We start from the raw sequence: 16,379 nt of genomic DNA, 5'->3' as shown, positions 1-16,379 counted from the left end.
AATGTTAAGTGTAATGTTGATTGTTGTAATGTTGTTGTAATGTTGACTTGAAGTATAAGATTGTGTAATGTTGATTGTGTAAATATTAAGTGTAATATTGATTGTGGACTAAATATTAAGTATTAATGTTGATTGTTGTAATGTTGATTGAAATGCACATGTCATGCCTTTGCTTTGTTTGTCAACAGGTCATGCCTTTGCTTTGTTTGTCAACAAAGAATGGTTGCTTTGTTTGCCAATCAGCACCATTTGAGCAACATTTCAGAGCAACATGTCAACAAAATTTCCAGCAACATTTGAACCAAAATTTCATGAAATTTTTTTTGCAAAATTCCAGCAACATTCAGCAACATTATTAGCATTATTTCAGCAACATTTCAAGCAAAGTTTCAGCAACATTTTAACAAAAATTTCATCAAATTTTCAACAACATTTTGTCAAATTTTCTGCATTATTTCAGCAACATTTCAAGCAAAGTTTCAGCAAATTTTGAGCAACAGTTTTAGCAACATTTGAACAAAAATTTCAACAAAAATTGAGCAACATTTCATCAAATTTTCAACAACATTTCATCAATTGTTCAGCAACATTTCAAGCAAAGTTTCAGCAAATTTTGAGCAACAATTTCAACAGCATTTGAACAAAAAATTCAGAAAAATTTCAACAACATTTCATGAAAGGTTTTCAATATTACATATCCAACAAAAAAAATCAACGCTAAGATATTGACGTGTGATCCACATGCCGATGCCCACGGCCACGGCCACGACCACGACCATATAGTACCTAAAAAAAAGAAAAATAATATTACATCAAAGTAACCATAAAATAAAATGGAACTTTAAATGAATGAATGACAAAATAAAAGAGGAAAGGTGAAAAATAAATTACTTCATTACATGCAGGACTATTTGAGGCTTGCGAGTCATAACCGCTTGCATCGTTAAGCAATGCTTGATAGGTTTCATGGACAGAATACATCGATGGAATTGAAAAAGGCATATTGTGACGAAGAAAACTTGGCTGTAACAATAACAAACACATATCAATTTAAAATGATAATAGTCATCTACAAATAGATTATAAAACTTCTTATTAAACTAACTTACATCATAGGTAGGATACATAAATTGAGACGAAGAAGCTCTAACTTGAGGAACACTCGGCGAGAATGGAGGAAGTTGAGGAGCACTTGAAATAAAGGAGCCGACTGAGGAATACTCGGCGAAAACAAGGGAGGTGGTTTAGGAGCACTTGCCGAAAATAAGGGAGGAGTTTGAGGAGTAACAGACATGGAAGTTTGAGAAGCATTATGTGAACTTGTTTTATTTTTCTTTGCCAACGCAAGCTCCAAACCACATTTTGTCCGCCTTCGTCCCTTGCTAGTGCACTCTCTTCTCTTGAGTCCTTTTGCTTGAACTATATTTTTATCTGCTACACCATCCACTTCAAAGCTTTCGGGCCATGTGTCGAGGGGGCTTTCTTGTTGAATAGTATTTGAACAAGGCATATTGAATTTTACGCTTAACATGGTTTCAATGTTTGCAATTAATTCATCCGCTTTCTCTACCGTCAAATTATATGTTTCCTTACTTTCAGAAGCTCTACACGCTACTGTTCTAAATATTGCCATTAATGATCTATAGCATGAAGTTTGATGCAATCTTACATCAACCTTAATATCATGCCCACACCTACCTTTCACATTTTTAGCTCTTGCTTTTTTAGTCCATCTCTTCAGAATATATTGTGAAGGAATCTCTTTGAATTTGAGGGTGTCTCTAAGGATCTTCAAACAATGACTACACAAAATGCCCTTCATTTCAAACTTCCTACAATTGCAAGTGACTGAACCATCACACTCCAGCCTCACCTTTATACCATCACTATCAAGAACCGTATAAACGGTACTCTCATCATCATTTTCAGTTTCTTCAATGTTTACTTCAAGGGACTTGACATACTCATCCTGAAATTCTTCATAAATTTTATTTATGTAAACATCTGCAGCTTACATTTTGCATAAACATGGATAAAACACTCTTCATCCCCTTATCCTTCACTGCCTTATCCTTGAAGATAGAATTTGCATGCCTTAATGCATTTTGCATCAAATGCCAAGTGCAAAGGCGGTGGGTTGTGTTAGGTATGACAATAGGTATGGCCTTAGCCATTGTAGCATCCTGATCCGGAAAAATTGTTTTTGGAGCCTTACTTGACATTGCCACTAAGAATCTTCTAAAAAGCCATCTAAAAGAATCGGTAGTCTCATCATACATCAAAACTGCACCAAATATTACAGTTTCCCTATGATGGTTAAATCCAACAAAAGACGTAAATGGTCTATGTGCACTATTTAACTTGTAAGTAGTGTCGAAAGTCACAACATCACCAAATTGCCCATAATCCATGATCATCTGAGCATTAGCCCAAAATATGTTTGTAATCTGTTCCTCGTTATCTAATTGGACCAAGTAAAAAAAAGATGGATTCTCCAATGATTTGTCATGAAAATATTGCAAAATGCTACCTGCCTCCCCATATGCTAAACTGTTTTGCCTTTTTGTTCTCAAATAATTTTTTTGGTCAAGTTTTGTGAACCCAAGCGACTCCCTTCTACCAACTTCATTACCCATGAGCTCAAATGCAGCATCAAGACGGATTCTAAATTTTTTGGCTAAATCTATTTCGGTTGCCTGTGATGCAGATATCTTCCTTTGGGATGGTAACATATGCGTACATTCTGCTGGTACAAAGATATGATTATGTTGTTCAACAAAATCCCTAACAAAAAATTTCTGAATATTCCTATCCCACTTAATGACAAGTCGGGCTTGACAACCAGTCTTCACTTCTTGCCTAGGATTTTTTGTTAATGGATCTCTCTTGTTGACAACTCGAAATCCCTCCTTATTACAAACAAATTGCCTTGAAGTGATTTGCCCCTCTTTGCTCTTGTTTACATAGCCCCTTCTAATACTAAAGCCCAATCTTCCTCCATAAGCATTATAGAAATCATATACTTTTTGTTCTGTATCAAATGTCATGCGAACTCTAGGCTTCCAATCACAATCACCCTCGTCATTCTCAACATTGTTAGGTTCCATATCAATGTGCCAAGTCATTTAAAAAATAAATAAATGCTCAATATTAGCATAAAAACTGTAAATTATGTTTGCAAAATAATACAAACTGAATAAGATAATCAAGGAATAACAGAAATTAGATAATCAAGGAAAACAAAAAAAATAGAAATTAACAAGAACCAAATGCCAACTGCAATTATAAAACAAGAACCAAATGCCAAGTGCAATGATAAAAAAAAATCTGTTCTAAACATATGTAATAATAAAAAAATAAGATAATCAAGGCATGGCATGCTAAGTGCAATAATAAAAAAACCTATTCTAAACATATGTAATAATAAAAAAATAAGATAATCAAGGCATGCTAAGTGCAATAATAAAAAAACCTGTTCTAAACATATGTAGACTGAAATTTTGAAAACCTGTTCTAAACATATGTTGACTGAAATTTTGAACTTAACTACTTAATAGACCCATACAAAAAAAAAAAAGGATTATTTTTCATTTCATCCAAGAAACACCTAAACTATTTATAAATCTATATAATATATATATACACTCACAATGAATACCTGTTCTAAACAAAAAAACCTATTCAGAACTTGTGTAATAATCAAATTCTTCATGTACATAGCACAGGTTGTTCTAAACCTATTTTAAACATATGTTGATTGAAATTTTGAATTTAACTACTTAATAGACCCATAAAAAAAAAAAGATTATTTTTCATTTCATCTAGGAAATCCCTAAACTATCTATAAATCTATATAATATATATATAATCACAATGAATACCTGTTCTAAATAATCAAATTCTCCAGGGATTGTTCTAAATCTATATATATATATATATATATATCTAAACTACTGTATATATATATATTGTATAATGTATTCTGCATGTAATAATCAAATTCTCACTGTATAATGTATATATATATAAAATATAATCACAGGGATTGAATGTTCTAAATACCTATATTTTCTTCAATCGGTTGGAGCAGGGGGTCGGCGGCGGCAGGACGGTGGTGACAGCGAGGGGACGGCCACGGCGAGGCGACGGGATGCAGGAAGTAGCGGCCTCTCTATCTCTTATTCGCTCTCTCGTTCTTTGTTTTCTTCTTCCCGCCGTCTGGCATAGTTGAGCCATATTGAGGGAATTTTGAACTGACTGGAATTTTTTTTTTTTTTTTCAAACTACTCACCAAAACGACGTCGTTTTGGTGAGTTTTATTTTCAGCCGTTGGATTAAATACTTTAGGAGATCATTGTAGGGATTCGCTCTAGAGGATTCTTACGCTTCAACTTTGGCAAAAGTAGTGGCCCCGGTGGTGGAAGCACGGAGGCGAAGACGATGCTGGTGGCTCACTGGTGGTCACGGTGGCACAATGGCAACGGTGGAAAGTTGTGGGGTGGAAAAGAAACGGAGAGACTTTTTAAGGGCCAAAATGAAAAAAAATACTAAACTTATAGGAAAAACATAATTTATTTGATTGTCTTGAGATTCAAGAAAGGCTTTTTATTTATTTATTTATTTTTATTTTTGAGAAAAGAGTAAGAAGAGCCCAAAGCCGCATTGGAGTGGAAGAAACAAGAGAGGGACGAAGAAGAAGAAGAAGAAGAAGAAGAAGAAGAAGGAAGAATGAGCAGCATAGGAACAGGTTATGATCTCTCAGTCACCACTTTCTCTCCCGATGGCCGCGTTTTCCAGGTCGAATACGCTTCCAAAGCTGTCGACAACAGTGGGTCTGTTCTCTATCTTTCTCTTTCTTCACTGGTCTTATTAGGGCTTTTTTTTTTATATCTATATCTATATGGATTGTAATTTGTTGTTTGATTTTATTGGCAGGACTGTTGTTGGCATAAAATGCAAGGATGGGATTGTTATGGTAAAACCCTATCTCTTCCAAATGGTTGAATTGAATCTCTACATTCGTCATTTTAGGGCTTTTATACGTGTATATATGTGTATATGTAATTAAGCTGATATGCATTTTTATAGGGAGTGGAAAAGCTCATTGCATCAAAGATGATGCTACCCGGTTCCAATCGCAGAATCCACTCCGTTCATCGCCATTCCGGCATGGTATCTATTTTCTCCTTTCATTTTATTAGCACACATATATGCCTATATATAAATTTTAACTATGTTTTTGCCATTATGTATCCATTTCTTTACCTGGAATACCGAGAACATGGAAGGACAATTTGATTCTTTTTGGGCTTGGAGACGGGGTATTAAGGATTTCCATTTTTTTTTTCTTTCCATTTGGGCCACAAAATGATCAAGGTTGCCAGCTTAGTCATTTTGGTGTTTTGTATTCTTTCCCTACCACATGTACATTGACACAATTTACAAACCACACACAGAAACAAGGAAAAATTCAATGTAATGGTGGTACTAGGTCATTACAAACACATGTTATCGCCATCCAATAATAAATCACCTTGTGGCTATAGTGGACCGCACCATGGGGCCATCTTGGCCCCTCCAAGATTTTGAAAAGAAAGTCCATTTTTATATGTATGCAACACTGCAAAAATTATCGTATCTCATCCCATGTAACGGCCCCTCCAAATTAAATTTGGCATCTCCAAAAAATTTGGAACACCCAGAAACCCATATAGTTAGGGATGTGGCTTAGGTTGCGACTTTAACCCAACAACAACTGATTTGTAGAGATTATATTCATAGAATTCCTACCATCAATGATGATCTTACAAACTTTGTCCTTGCATTTCACAAATGTGTGCAAAATGTTGGCAACATCTTCGGATACCAGTTCTTATTTCATGAGCTGTGGTCGAAATAGGATGCAAACAACGAGGCATAATATGACTTTTACAAAGGCAACGGTGACATTAAATGGTGGAGACACTCTAATGGGAGTTAGGGCAAGAGGATTGCTTATCTTTGGTGCTAGTGATTATTTGTTTCTTAGGTACAACATTGAAATTTAAACTATGAGACATTGCATGCCATATATCTAATGAAGCCATAAAAGCCATGCTTGGTTAGAAGCCTTTCCTGCTGTAGTTTCATTGCCAAAAAAATAAGGGTTTATGCTGTTTTGTGCACTAGGCTCTAGCTATGGGATCATGTGACGTACATGAAAGAATATTTAGCTCTTGGCTCATGTGACGGTTATAAATTGGAACCAGAATGCAGATTGATTTACTAAGAGCTGAAGTAGATGCTGCTTATGGGGAAAAAAAAAAGAGTCATGTATTAGTGTTTTAAAAAGCGCACTTAAGCTCGAGGCGCAGAGAGGCTCATCCCTGTGCCTCAAACAGGTTGAGGCGAAGTGAGGAATGGAAGGCGCACGAAAGGCGGTAAGGCGAGGGCTTTATTCTAAGGGGCGAGGGCTTTATTCTAAGGTGCAAGGTGTGGGCTTTATGCGCCTCATGTATTTTTTTACTCCTACTGTTGATTAAGTGATTTTTCTGTGTGCACACCTACAGGGAATTAAAACCCTTCAATATAGAAGGCCAAACATGATTAGAAAGTGATTAAAAAAAAAAAAAACCTGGGTGGAGATCAATTAAAAAAATCTATCGACATTGCATGGAAAAGAGAAAGATTGACATTCACCTTCTTTAGGTTCTTCTCTTTCTTCTCCTTCCGTTGTGTTTTCCTTCTTCTTCGCTGGTCCTGGTTCTCTCTCTGCCTCCTTTTTTCTTTTTTCTTTTTCTGCTCCAGCCACTGTTCCTCCTTTCTTTCACTGGGTTGTCCTTCACTGGTACTGATTCTCTCTCTACCTCTTTTTTTCTTTCGTTCTTTCTTTTTATGTTTGTACATGCAAGAAAGGTGGTTTTTTATTAACCTTTTCTTCTTTTGTTGGATAATATATTTGTGGTTTTTAATTGAATATTATGTTTAAAGATTATTTGTCTATTTTAAAATGTTATGTTTATGTTGAAAACTTTGCCTATCCTAAAATATTGCTTATATTCTACAACTTGTGCCTTGCTTTGGTGAGGCACGCGCCTCACCTCGTGCTTAGGCTATAAGAGACCTTATTGCCTCGGTGCACCATTGAAGTTCTCAGTTTAAATGTCCCCCATTTATTTGACATGATATAACATCTGTTGATTGATTTTCACATTATTTTGCAAGAGTAGTTATTTACTATGTTTTCTGGTATTTATTTGTGCCTTGTGATGATTTACTTCATATATGAATTTGACAATATTAAACTCTCATCATAATTCTAAGCTCTCCTTTGCAATTTACCATTGATTACAGACAGTTGCTGGATTAGCAGCAGATGGGAGGCAAGTTGTTGCACGAGCAAAGTCTGAAGCAACAAATTATGAAAGGTTTATATTACGAATGATGTCAAGTCAAAAGAAAATATATAGACAATAGATATTTATTCTATATTTTGGTTTTCCTCTTAGGAATTAATGGATGAAATTTTTTAATAGTTCTTCCAATTCTGATATAAATTGTTACTTTTGTAATGAGATCTTACTATGCTTATTTCTAATAGGGAGTGGTAATGTAATGTAGGTATTTAACATACATATTACAACTAAACGACAAATAATTCTTGCTATATTTATATATAAAATACATTAACAATAGGCGCTCAAGCAATTGGCACTCCCAACCTTAAACTTTTCTATGTGCCTTGCTTCCACATCTAGTTATGCTTCCACTTAGTGTAACTAAGGTGGTGGGTGGGGTGAGGAGGGGAAGGGAGGGGGAACAGAGAGATGGTTGCAATGAGTATCAAGAGGTTTTAGAATAGATTTTTTTGTCTTTTGACCCATAGGGAAGATGAGGGCATTTGTCTTTTTATCCTTGGATATCAATGGCATTCATGTCTACACATAAAATAAGTGAAAAATAGGGAATGGAATGAAGTAATTTGGTGACTTAGCAAATATTCATTAGCCTCATTGAAGGTCAATTAACACAACATGAAATTTGAAATTCAAAAATGAACCACAAGGAGAAACCACATGGGAGGTCCTTGTAATTGTCACTAATCTCAGGGGAGGTTAGTGTAATTTACCCAAAAGAAAAGCTAATACCTATATGAATATCTCAAACATTTTGCATGAAAAGTGACTTTCAGACAACAGGACATTGGAGTGAACTGTATGGAAGGAACAACAAAAACAAATGGTGGAACATGACTAATAAAGTGATTCTGCCACTGCATTAGTTTGTACTTCATGTTCTTATATCATCCTCTCATTGTGCAATGAATATTACTTATTTGTGTATTGTATCTTTGGAAAATCAATGGTTTGGAATTTGGATGATACTTGATGTCACTTTCTACCTCCTATCATTTTGATGTATGTTGTCTTGCTAAGCTGTAATATCATGGTACTTGATTTTAATATTTTATGGTTTTTACCATTGCATGAAAACATTTCACTTCTAGAGCTATACAAAGTTTTTTAAACCTGGGGATTCTATTTTGGAAATTGCTTAATCCAGTCTTCCATTTCATATGGGTGTGCCCACAATTAGAAATTGAGGGTTGTGGATACAACCATATAAGTTGTAAACTCTGCTTCTGAACTTTTACCATAAAGCTTCTTAAGGACGGTCTTTGAATTCATCACAAATGATCATCATCATATAAATGATCTATAAGGTAATTCGTTGACTACATCTTCAAACTTTATATGTACCTTTTGGTTCCTTCCCCCCTGAATGACATTGACTTTTATGAACTTACTTTTCTATTAAAACAAACCTTCTTAAATGCTTACATACATATTGCAACTATATGGTAACCACTAGACTGGTAGGTGCCACACACATTGGACATAAATTCAAAGAATTAGTTTATCATAGAACGCACTTCTGCTAAGGTGGTTAATTTACTTATGATGGGTATTCTGGCCATTGGACATTTCCAGCTCTTTTTTGGAGTTTTGTGCACTTCAACATTTTTATTTTCTTTTCTTGGATTACTCAAATCAGGAATTCGGGGAAAGTTCTACCCCTTTTTCACTACACCTTTTTTTTTTTGCCTTGCCTAAGAATCGCTTTTCCTCTTTGAAAAAATATTTAGATTATATTACATCCATATCCCATGGTTAGCTTATTATGTTGTGTTTGTTTTGTCTTTCCCCACTATTCTGTGACTAGTTTTATTCTATTGAAGGGCTCTTTATGTATCCTTCTTTCTCTGGTGCTCTCTCAATGTAGATTTCCTTTTTTATTTATATTTAATAGGATTTTCAATTTCAAATATATAAAGTTGATATTAAATAAATATTCATATGATGAAATATCTTTCCGGAGTTAAATTTTTTTTTTCCCCACCTTCTGGTTAAACTTGGAGACATTTTTATATTGAGTCCATATCAAGATACCGTAAACTACAAATTGATAATAAATATATTTATTATCTTGTGTTTACATCTCACAGTCAATAAAGATTTTGTGATGATCTTGTTGTGCAGTACTTACGGCGAACCCATTCCTGTGAAGGAACTTGCTGAACGTGTTGCTAGTTATGTGCATCTATGCACACTTTATTGGTGGCTCAGGTGTTGGAAGCATTATCCTTAAACATTGTTTGTAGCATCTTTATGCCTTTTTTAGTCGCTCTGTTTTTTTTATTTTTTTGATAAAATAATGTTTGATGTGGTAGACCTTTTGGATGTGGAGTGATTCTTGGAGGTTATGACAGAGATGGGCCACAGTTATACATGATTGAGCCTTCTGGGATTTCATATGTAAGTTAATTTTTGTCAGTGTCATTCTTTCATGTTGTCTTTCCATATGTCTTCTAATTTTGCATAATAGCAACCCTTGTTCTTGACAAGTTGTGACTGTTATAAATTTGTGATCATTAAATAGACTTCATTTGTGATGATCCAATCTTTCCCCTCCCAAACACACATTTGTAACAGAGGTATTTTGGTGCTGCGATTGGGAAAGGAAAACAAGCTGCTAAAACGTAAGTCACTCACATCTTATTCCGTCTTGAGGAATCTTAGTTCCTCTCTAGTTGATCGAAATTTCATTTTGATGTGCATGGAGAATCTATCTAATTATATGACATAGTGCGAACCATATCTTCCACGGATCTTTTGGAAAATTATTTTACTTTTTGTAATAAGAAAATGGTAAAATTTATGTTATGGCTGTTGAATAGTGTGTTGTGTCAGGTCTTAAAACTATGTTCTTGTATATTTTGAGTTGTGTTTATGCTGTTTTGTTAAATGCAATATTTTATAAATAAATTAATATCTGCAATTAACATTTCATGCTCAGAGTACAATTTGACAATTTATCATCTTTTCATAAACATTGTTGTCAAAGTTGCGAATCAAATCGTGAATCGTTTTGCTAAAATAGTGAATCGTGAATCGTGAATCGTAAATCGTAATATTCATTTTATTTAATATAATATATAATTTTATATATCTGTATACATATAAAAATTCACTGTGTTGTAAATATCAATGTAACTAAATTTTATATTTATATATTTGCAAATAACATCATGTAATACACCATGTTTGGTTCTAGAAAATTGAGTTTTTTGTTTTCTGTATTTTTTTGTTTTTAGTGATTTTTTAAAATATTTTATGTAATTTTTTTTATTTTTTAGATACACCTAATTTAAATACGTTTAAAATGTATAATATTTGTGAGGAAAAAAAAACCTTAAAAAATTCACCAAATACGTAAATGCAAAAAAAAAAAAAAATGAAAATTCATATATTTTTGTATTTTGTTGTATTCAATGAAATTTTTAAAAGATTTTTGTACAAATTTTTGACTTTTTAAGTATATTAAGATTAATGAATCTAAAAATAAAAAATAAATTGATTGAATCTAAAAATTTTAAATTTTTTTTGATTAAACTATTTTAAAAAATGGGTAAATTACACTTTAACCCCCTGTGGTTTGCCCAAAAAACACGGAACCTCCCTGTAGTTTCATTTGTAACACTTAAACCCCTAAACTTAATACCAAATTGTAATTTTTGACAGATCTGTTTATATAACCAGAGCATGAGATTCACGAACATAAAAGTGTGAGCAACACTCTCTTCTGCCAAAAATGTTACATTCTTGGACCAAAATACCTTTTCTCTCTCCCTTCATTATATAAATATGCAACAAACACATTGAGGCCTCTGAAATTGCCCAGACTTCTTCCTTTCCGCACAGCAAAACCAACCTGAAATTCAACGCCACCATCCACCATCTATCTCATTCTCATTTTTCTTTCCTTATCACTCACTTCATCCAACAAACCAAGGCGATACCCACTGTGACACCATTCCCATTTGGCAACACTATAGCTAATATATATATATATATATATACATACACATCTTCAAAAGCAAATCTCCAAATAAATTTGTCAAATGGATCGGACCCAGTTAGAATTAAAGGAAATTATTTTTTTGAATTGTTCAACAAAAGTTGCAAATTATAATGCAAAGAATGGTTGGAACTTGAAATAGTTTTTACATCACAACTTCATATTTTTTTGGTCTAAGGTGTTGTATGTAGGTGGCTGCTTCAACTAGGACAGCCATGGCTTCTTCCATAAGAGGAAAAAAAAAAACCAGTGGTGAGTGCTAAAGAGAGGAGAGAAGAAGAAAAAGAGAAAGTGAAAAGGAATAGAAAGAAATAGTTCAAACTCACTTTCTCTTCTCCTTATATTTCTTATCACCACCATTTCTCTCTCTAAAAAATATCCAAACCCAATTTTTTCCTTATAATTCAAATTAGTAACAAACCCAACCCATGGAGTCAAACAATTAATAGATGTAACGTTTAGATTTTTGAAATTGCATCGATGGGATTCATGCCAACAAAACCCACTTTATCTTCTCCAAACCGCATGCACAAACAAACTTGAAAATATCAAATTTTCAGATTTAAACACACCACTTCAAGTCCTTATATCTCTTTCGTCGTAATTTCGTTTTGCCTCATTTTGAGTCGTTGGATTCACCTCACGGCCTAGTTTTCATATCACTCCTTACACGCCTCATTCCACTTCTTTTTGCATGCTTTCGGAGCTCTGAAAATTGACCAAAAATAACTTTTTTTTCTTCCCCTTTTTGACATTTCTTCGGCCCATCTTTCGAACACCATAATTTTCTTGATTCTTAACTGTTTTGCCCCGTTCTTTCACCAATCTCTTCACCTTGCTTTATACTTCATCCTATGCAACCTCGTTTTCTCACTTTTTGAAATGGGTTGTTTCGGCATGCCGAAATTTGTCCAAAAACCAACTTCACACATTCCAAAGAAATATCTCCAAATCTATTTCTTTCTTTATCATCATCCTCCCTCTTCTGCTCCTACGTTATCTATAGCACTCTGTGAATGGTGGTTCTTGGTTTTGACGGAGCTAGGCAATAGTGGTCATGACGGTCCAACGGTGACGACAGAGTTCACGGTGATGGTGGTCGTGGAGCTTGTTGGAAGTGTGATGAACCTTGGTTGTGAAAATAGGTGAAGGAGGTGGGTTTGGTGTTGAAAGGTGGTGGTGATATGGTGCTCATGGTGAGAGAGTAGATGGAGAGAGAGATACGAAATAATATGAATGAAATGATTGAGTAGAAAATATCTAAGGGCATTTATGACTTTTTATTACTTCTGTTACGTCCATCCAAAATTACAATTTGGTATTAAGTTTAGGGGTTTAAGTGTTACAAATGAAACTACAGGGAGGTTCTGTGTTTTTTGGACAAACCACGGGCGGTTAAAATGTAATTTACCCTTAAAAAATTTATTAAAAATATAAAAATACTAACTGAAAACTCAAAAAATTATTTTTGAAAACTGGAAACCAAACAGGGTAATATAACTAAATTTTATATATGTATATATACATATAACGTCATGTATATGACTATAACTAATTGATCTCTTCTATATATCTTGCTAGTTTAGTGAAAACGACGTTGTTTCATGCATTATGTAAGCAAAAACAAAAATAGAATTAAATAGCTATGAATTGTAACGAATTGTAGTGAATCGCAAATTGAATTGCATGATTCACTTAATTTCCGATTCAACAGGACAATTCGAGTTGTTTTTGTTGAAAATCGTAGAATCGAATCGTGAATCATATGATTCTAAAAAAGAACTCTTATCTTTCCATTTTAAAAAAGGAACATGTAGGTTTATAATGCACAATTATATGTATGTGTGTGTTCACATGTATCCATACGCAATGTTGTTGAATCATGATACGTATCGTGTATCATTATATAACTTTTGTATATAATATCGTATTGTATTGTATCGTATCGTGTATCGTAAAATACATTAACATATATAAATATAGATAAAAAAATAAGTATTTTCATATAATATATAAGTATATTGCAAAAAATAAACTACTAAATCATATAACTAATGACCAAATTGGTGAATTCAATCAAATTAGATTCATGATAGTAATTTAATTTCTTGTCGCAAAAGGAGTATGACAGTCATTTTTTCTTACGAGTTTATTTAAATTTGGGTCCTTTGTATGAGATTTTTTTGATAATATAGTTCATGAAATGATTGTTCAATGAGTATTAGTTATATGGTGATTGATAGTTAAAAAAAAAAGAAAAGCTTATGGGGTCAAAGGCGAAGAAGAACGTAAAAATTAATTAATCGTGCAATACGGGTTGAATTGCGATACGATACAAAATCGTACAATACGGAAACATATCTTACGACTCAAGTCACCAATGATACGAGTTGGCAATACGTATTTTTTTCCATACGATATGATACGTATCGTGGACAATAGATCAATGTCATGCCAGAGACTTTTTTGTGGTTGTATTTATTGCATGTTTCCTCATGCTAACATGTTCATGCCATATTGCCTTCGATTATATTGCACAGAGAAATTGAAAAGTTGAAGCTTTCTGAAATGACTTGCCGCGAAGGGGTTATTGAAATAGCCAAGATGTGAGTGATTTCTTTTATTTCCCTGAAGACAATTTCTTCTATCAGAAGTTCTAAATGCTGCATTCAATGCTTTACTATTATTATTTTTTCCATTTAATTGGTTTTTAGTACACTTTTTATATGCTTGATCTTGTCTTTCTAAAGTTGCTTGTTTCTGCATTCTACATTTTACAAGGAGCATTAGTGTGTCGGTGTTTTCTTCTATGTGAAATGCCCTTTGCAACCATCTGGCTCATGAATCACATTGCAGTATCATGCAGTTTCTACGCAATATGTATTTTGTGCCAGTTGGCCACTGAATTTGCATATTTAACCCAATACTAAAGTAATTGGTATTGGTATCGGAAGGTCCCACATAATAAAATATATATATTGTCGATGGGATAATATTATCCGTCAAGTCAATCCACAATGCTATGATTCCCATCCGTCATTAAGATTTGTAATATACATATACATATAGTATTCTAACAAAGTGCCCTATTTCCATCTACTGATAGTAGGATTATGATCTTGCTATAGTGTATACATTGTGTAATTTGCTTTCCAATTGAATTTTGGAATTATAAGATAGTAACAGTCCTATTTTCCAGATGGGAATTTACGAACCATAATAAAAACGGGAGAAAATATCAAGTCAGTCTTACTTTTCCTATAAAATTTCAATTGAGTCTAATTAAGACTATATTGGAAGGACTGATTCATGTTAATAGACTCGATAGAAATTTCTTGAAAAAAGGACTCATTGCGGATTTTTCTTAAAAACTACGTAGAGAGAGAGAGAGAGAGAGAGAGAGAGAGCTAATTAGCCAACACAAGACATTGACCTTTTCATTTACATATGTAACATGATTTATTGTAATAGCATAACTTTGTGCATTTTCTTCAGATATAAAATTAAGTCAGTTACAACCAAACAAGGTTTTGTTTAAGTGGGAACAACATTTTGATCATCAAAAATGCTAGAGATCTCAAGAGTTTTACCAAATGTCTCATATGGGTGTGGGACTCACAAAATTTGGTAAAACTTTTGGGGTTTCTAGCGTTACTCTTTGATTATTCCCTTATAACTTCTTATACAGAGACTAATATGCCTGCATAATTCTTCAGTTTTATAATGAAGTTATATATTCTCATTCTTATTCTGCAGTATTTATAAGGTGCATGACGAGGCTAAGGATAAGGCCTTTGAATTAGAAATGAGCTGGGTCTGTGAAGAGTCAAAGCGCCAACATGAAAAGGTAATCTTCCACCCTATCTTTACTATGTAGATAAGCTCCATATCACATCTCATAGAGCTTGTCTTTCAAGCTAGGCCGACATCTTCATATATTTGGATACTTGAAAAGAAATGAGAAAACAGACTGAAATGTATGGGCTACTACAATTCATCTCTTCAAATTGCAATTGGTTCTGAGAGTATATAAAACGTTTTGAGTTATTTGGAGCCCTTAATGTGACGCAATGCTTCTAGTTCATGATCGGTCAATTTTGACCAATGGGACACGGAAACTTGTAAATAACACCAGACAATGTACAAAAGACCCAAGTTTTTTTTCCCTTTTCTTACCTAGTGTCATCATTTGGGAGATTGGCATTTGGGTCGGATTCAAAGCATCTTTTTGACGAGTAGAAATTTATTCCAGGAAAATAGGATTCCCTTTCTTGTATCAGTGGACAAAAAGGCAATCCTGTGAGGTGCTTCATAGTTGCATATGTTTTGATTACTTGTACAATTGAATAGCTGTTGTGACTTCATTTTCAGGTACCAGAAGAGCTTTTAGAGGAAGCCAAGGCTGCAGGCAAGACGGCATTGGAGGAAATGGATGCTGATTGATGAAGCATTTTTCCTAGTTTGTGTGTTTTTTAGTGGCTTATCGTTGTTATAATTGTCTCATAGATTCTCCCAAACTCGAATAGTTGCCAATTGGTTTGCGTGCCATTCTTCATTTTTCTAGTAATAGTTTTCTCCTTTTAATTTTTGTTGTTTTGTTTCCTCTGTAAGCCATATCTTGGCTGTATGGTCATATGCAGGCTCCTAAAACAGAATACCAATGTATTCATCGACTTTGATGCCTTATACAGACTCTTAAATACTTCTTTTGCTCTCTCTCTCTCTCTCTCTCTCTCTCTCTCTCTCTGTGTTTTTGTTTCTTCTCAAAATCCTGGGATCCCTTCGCACATTGTAATCCCTTTTTTCCTGGGGGTTGAAATCAATGACAGTGCTTGGACCCCACTTTGCTGAGCTACTTCAAGTTTGTGACCCAGAACAGGGTAGGACTTTTTTGTCTTTTTTCAAGTACAATCATTTAGGGTAAATTACACTGACCTCCCTTCAGGTTCAAAAAAAAAAAAAAAAAAAAAAACCTGATACAG

The 16,379-nt window shown here is 33.9% G+C and overlaps 2 protein-coding genes across 2 annotated transcripts; one reads left to right on the top strand and one right to left on the bottom strand.

Moving 5' to 3' along the window:
- Nucleotides 1–717: 717 nt before the first annotated feature.
- Nucleotides 718–3,107, bottom strand: LOC145814117 (protein FAR-RED IMPAIRED RESPONSE 1-like). Its single transcript, XM_082910646.1, has 4 exons — nt 2,016–3,107; nt 1,259–1,969; nt 892–1,023; nt 718–786 (listed from the first exon to the last, which is right to left on the bottom strand). The coding sequence occupies exons 1-4, from the start codon at nt 3,105–3,107 to the stop codon at nt 718–720; spliced, it is 2,004 nt and encodes a 667-aa protein (XP_082766772.1).
- Nucleotides 3,108–4,581: 1,474 nt separating this feature from the next.
- LOC114267201 (proteasome subunit alpha type-3) lies at nt 4,582–16,113 on the top strand. The gene is made up of 10 exons (XM_028208209.2): nt 4,582–4,832; nt 4,936–4,975; nt 5,089–5,172; nt 7,333–7,406; nt 9,519–9,605; nt 9,710–9,794; nt 9,972–10,018; nt 13,938–14,003; nt 15,154–15,244; nt 15,769–16,113. The coding sequence occupies exons 1-10, from the start codon at nt 4,729–4,731 to the stop codon at nt 15,838–15,840; spliced, it is 750 nt and encodes a 249-aa protein (XP_028064010.1). The 5' UTR covers nt 4,582–4,728; the 3' UTR covers nt 15,841–16,113.
- Nucleotides 16,114–16,379: the final 266 nt, after the last annotated feature.

The sequence above is a fragment of the Camellia sinensis genome, unplaced genomic scaffold (genome assembly GCF_055761805.1).
Source record: "Camellia sinensis isolate YWXY unplaced genomic scaffold, ASM5576180v1 Unanchor1, whole genome shotgun sequence".
Classification (NCBI taxonomy): domain Eukaryota; kingdom Viridiplantae; phylum Streptophyta; class Magnoliopsida; order Ericales; family Theaceae; genus Camellia; species Camellia sinensis.
This window is presented reverse-complemented; position numbering and strand designations above follow the sequence as displayed.

Coding starts and splice junctions, on each gene's coding strand:
- LOC145814117 (XM_082910646.1), bottom strand. CDS start 3,107: ATGGAACCTAACAATGTTGAGAATGACGAGGGTGATTGTGATTGGAAG. Junction 1,970..2,015: donor TATCCATGTTTATGCAAAAT/GTAAGCTGCAGA, acceptor GAAGAATTTCAG/GATGAGTATGTCAAGTCCCT. Junction 787..891: donor ATAGTCCTGCATGTAATGAA/GTAATTTATTTT, acceptor TCTTTTTTTTAG/GTACTATATGGTCGTGGTCG.
- LOC114267201 (XM_028208209.2), top strand. CDS start 4,729: ATGAGCAGCATAGGAACAGGTTATGATCTCTCAGTCACCACTTTCTCT. Junction 4,976..5,088: donor GCAAGGATGGGATTGTTATG/GTAAAACCCTAT, acceptor GCATTTTTATAG/GGAGTGGAAAAGCTCATTGC. Junction 9,606..9,709: donor ACACTTTATTGGTGGCTCAG/GTGTTGGAAGCA, acceptor TTGATGTGGTAG/ACCTTTTGGATGTGGAGTGA.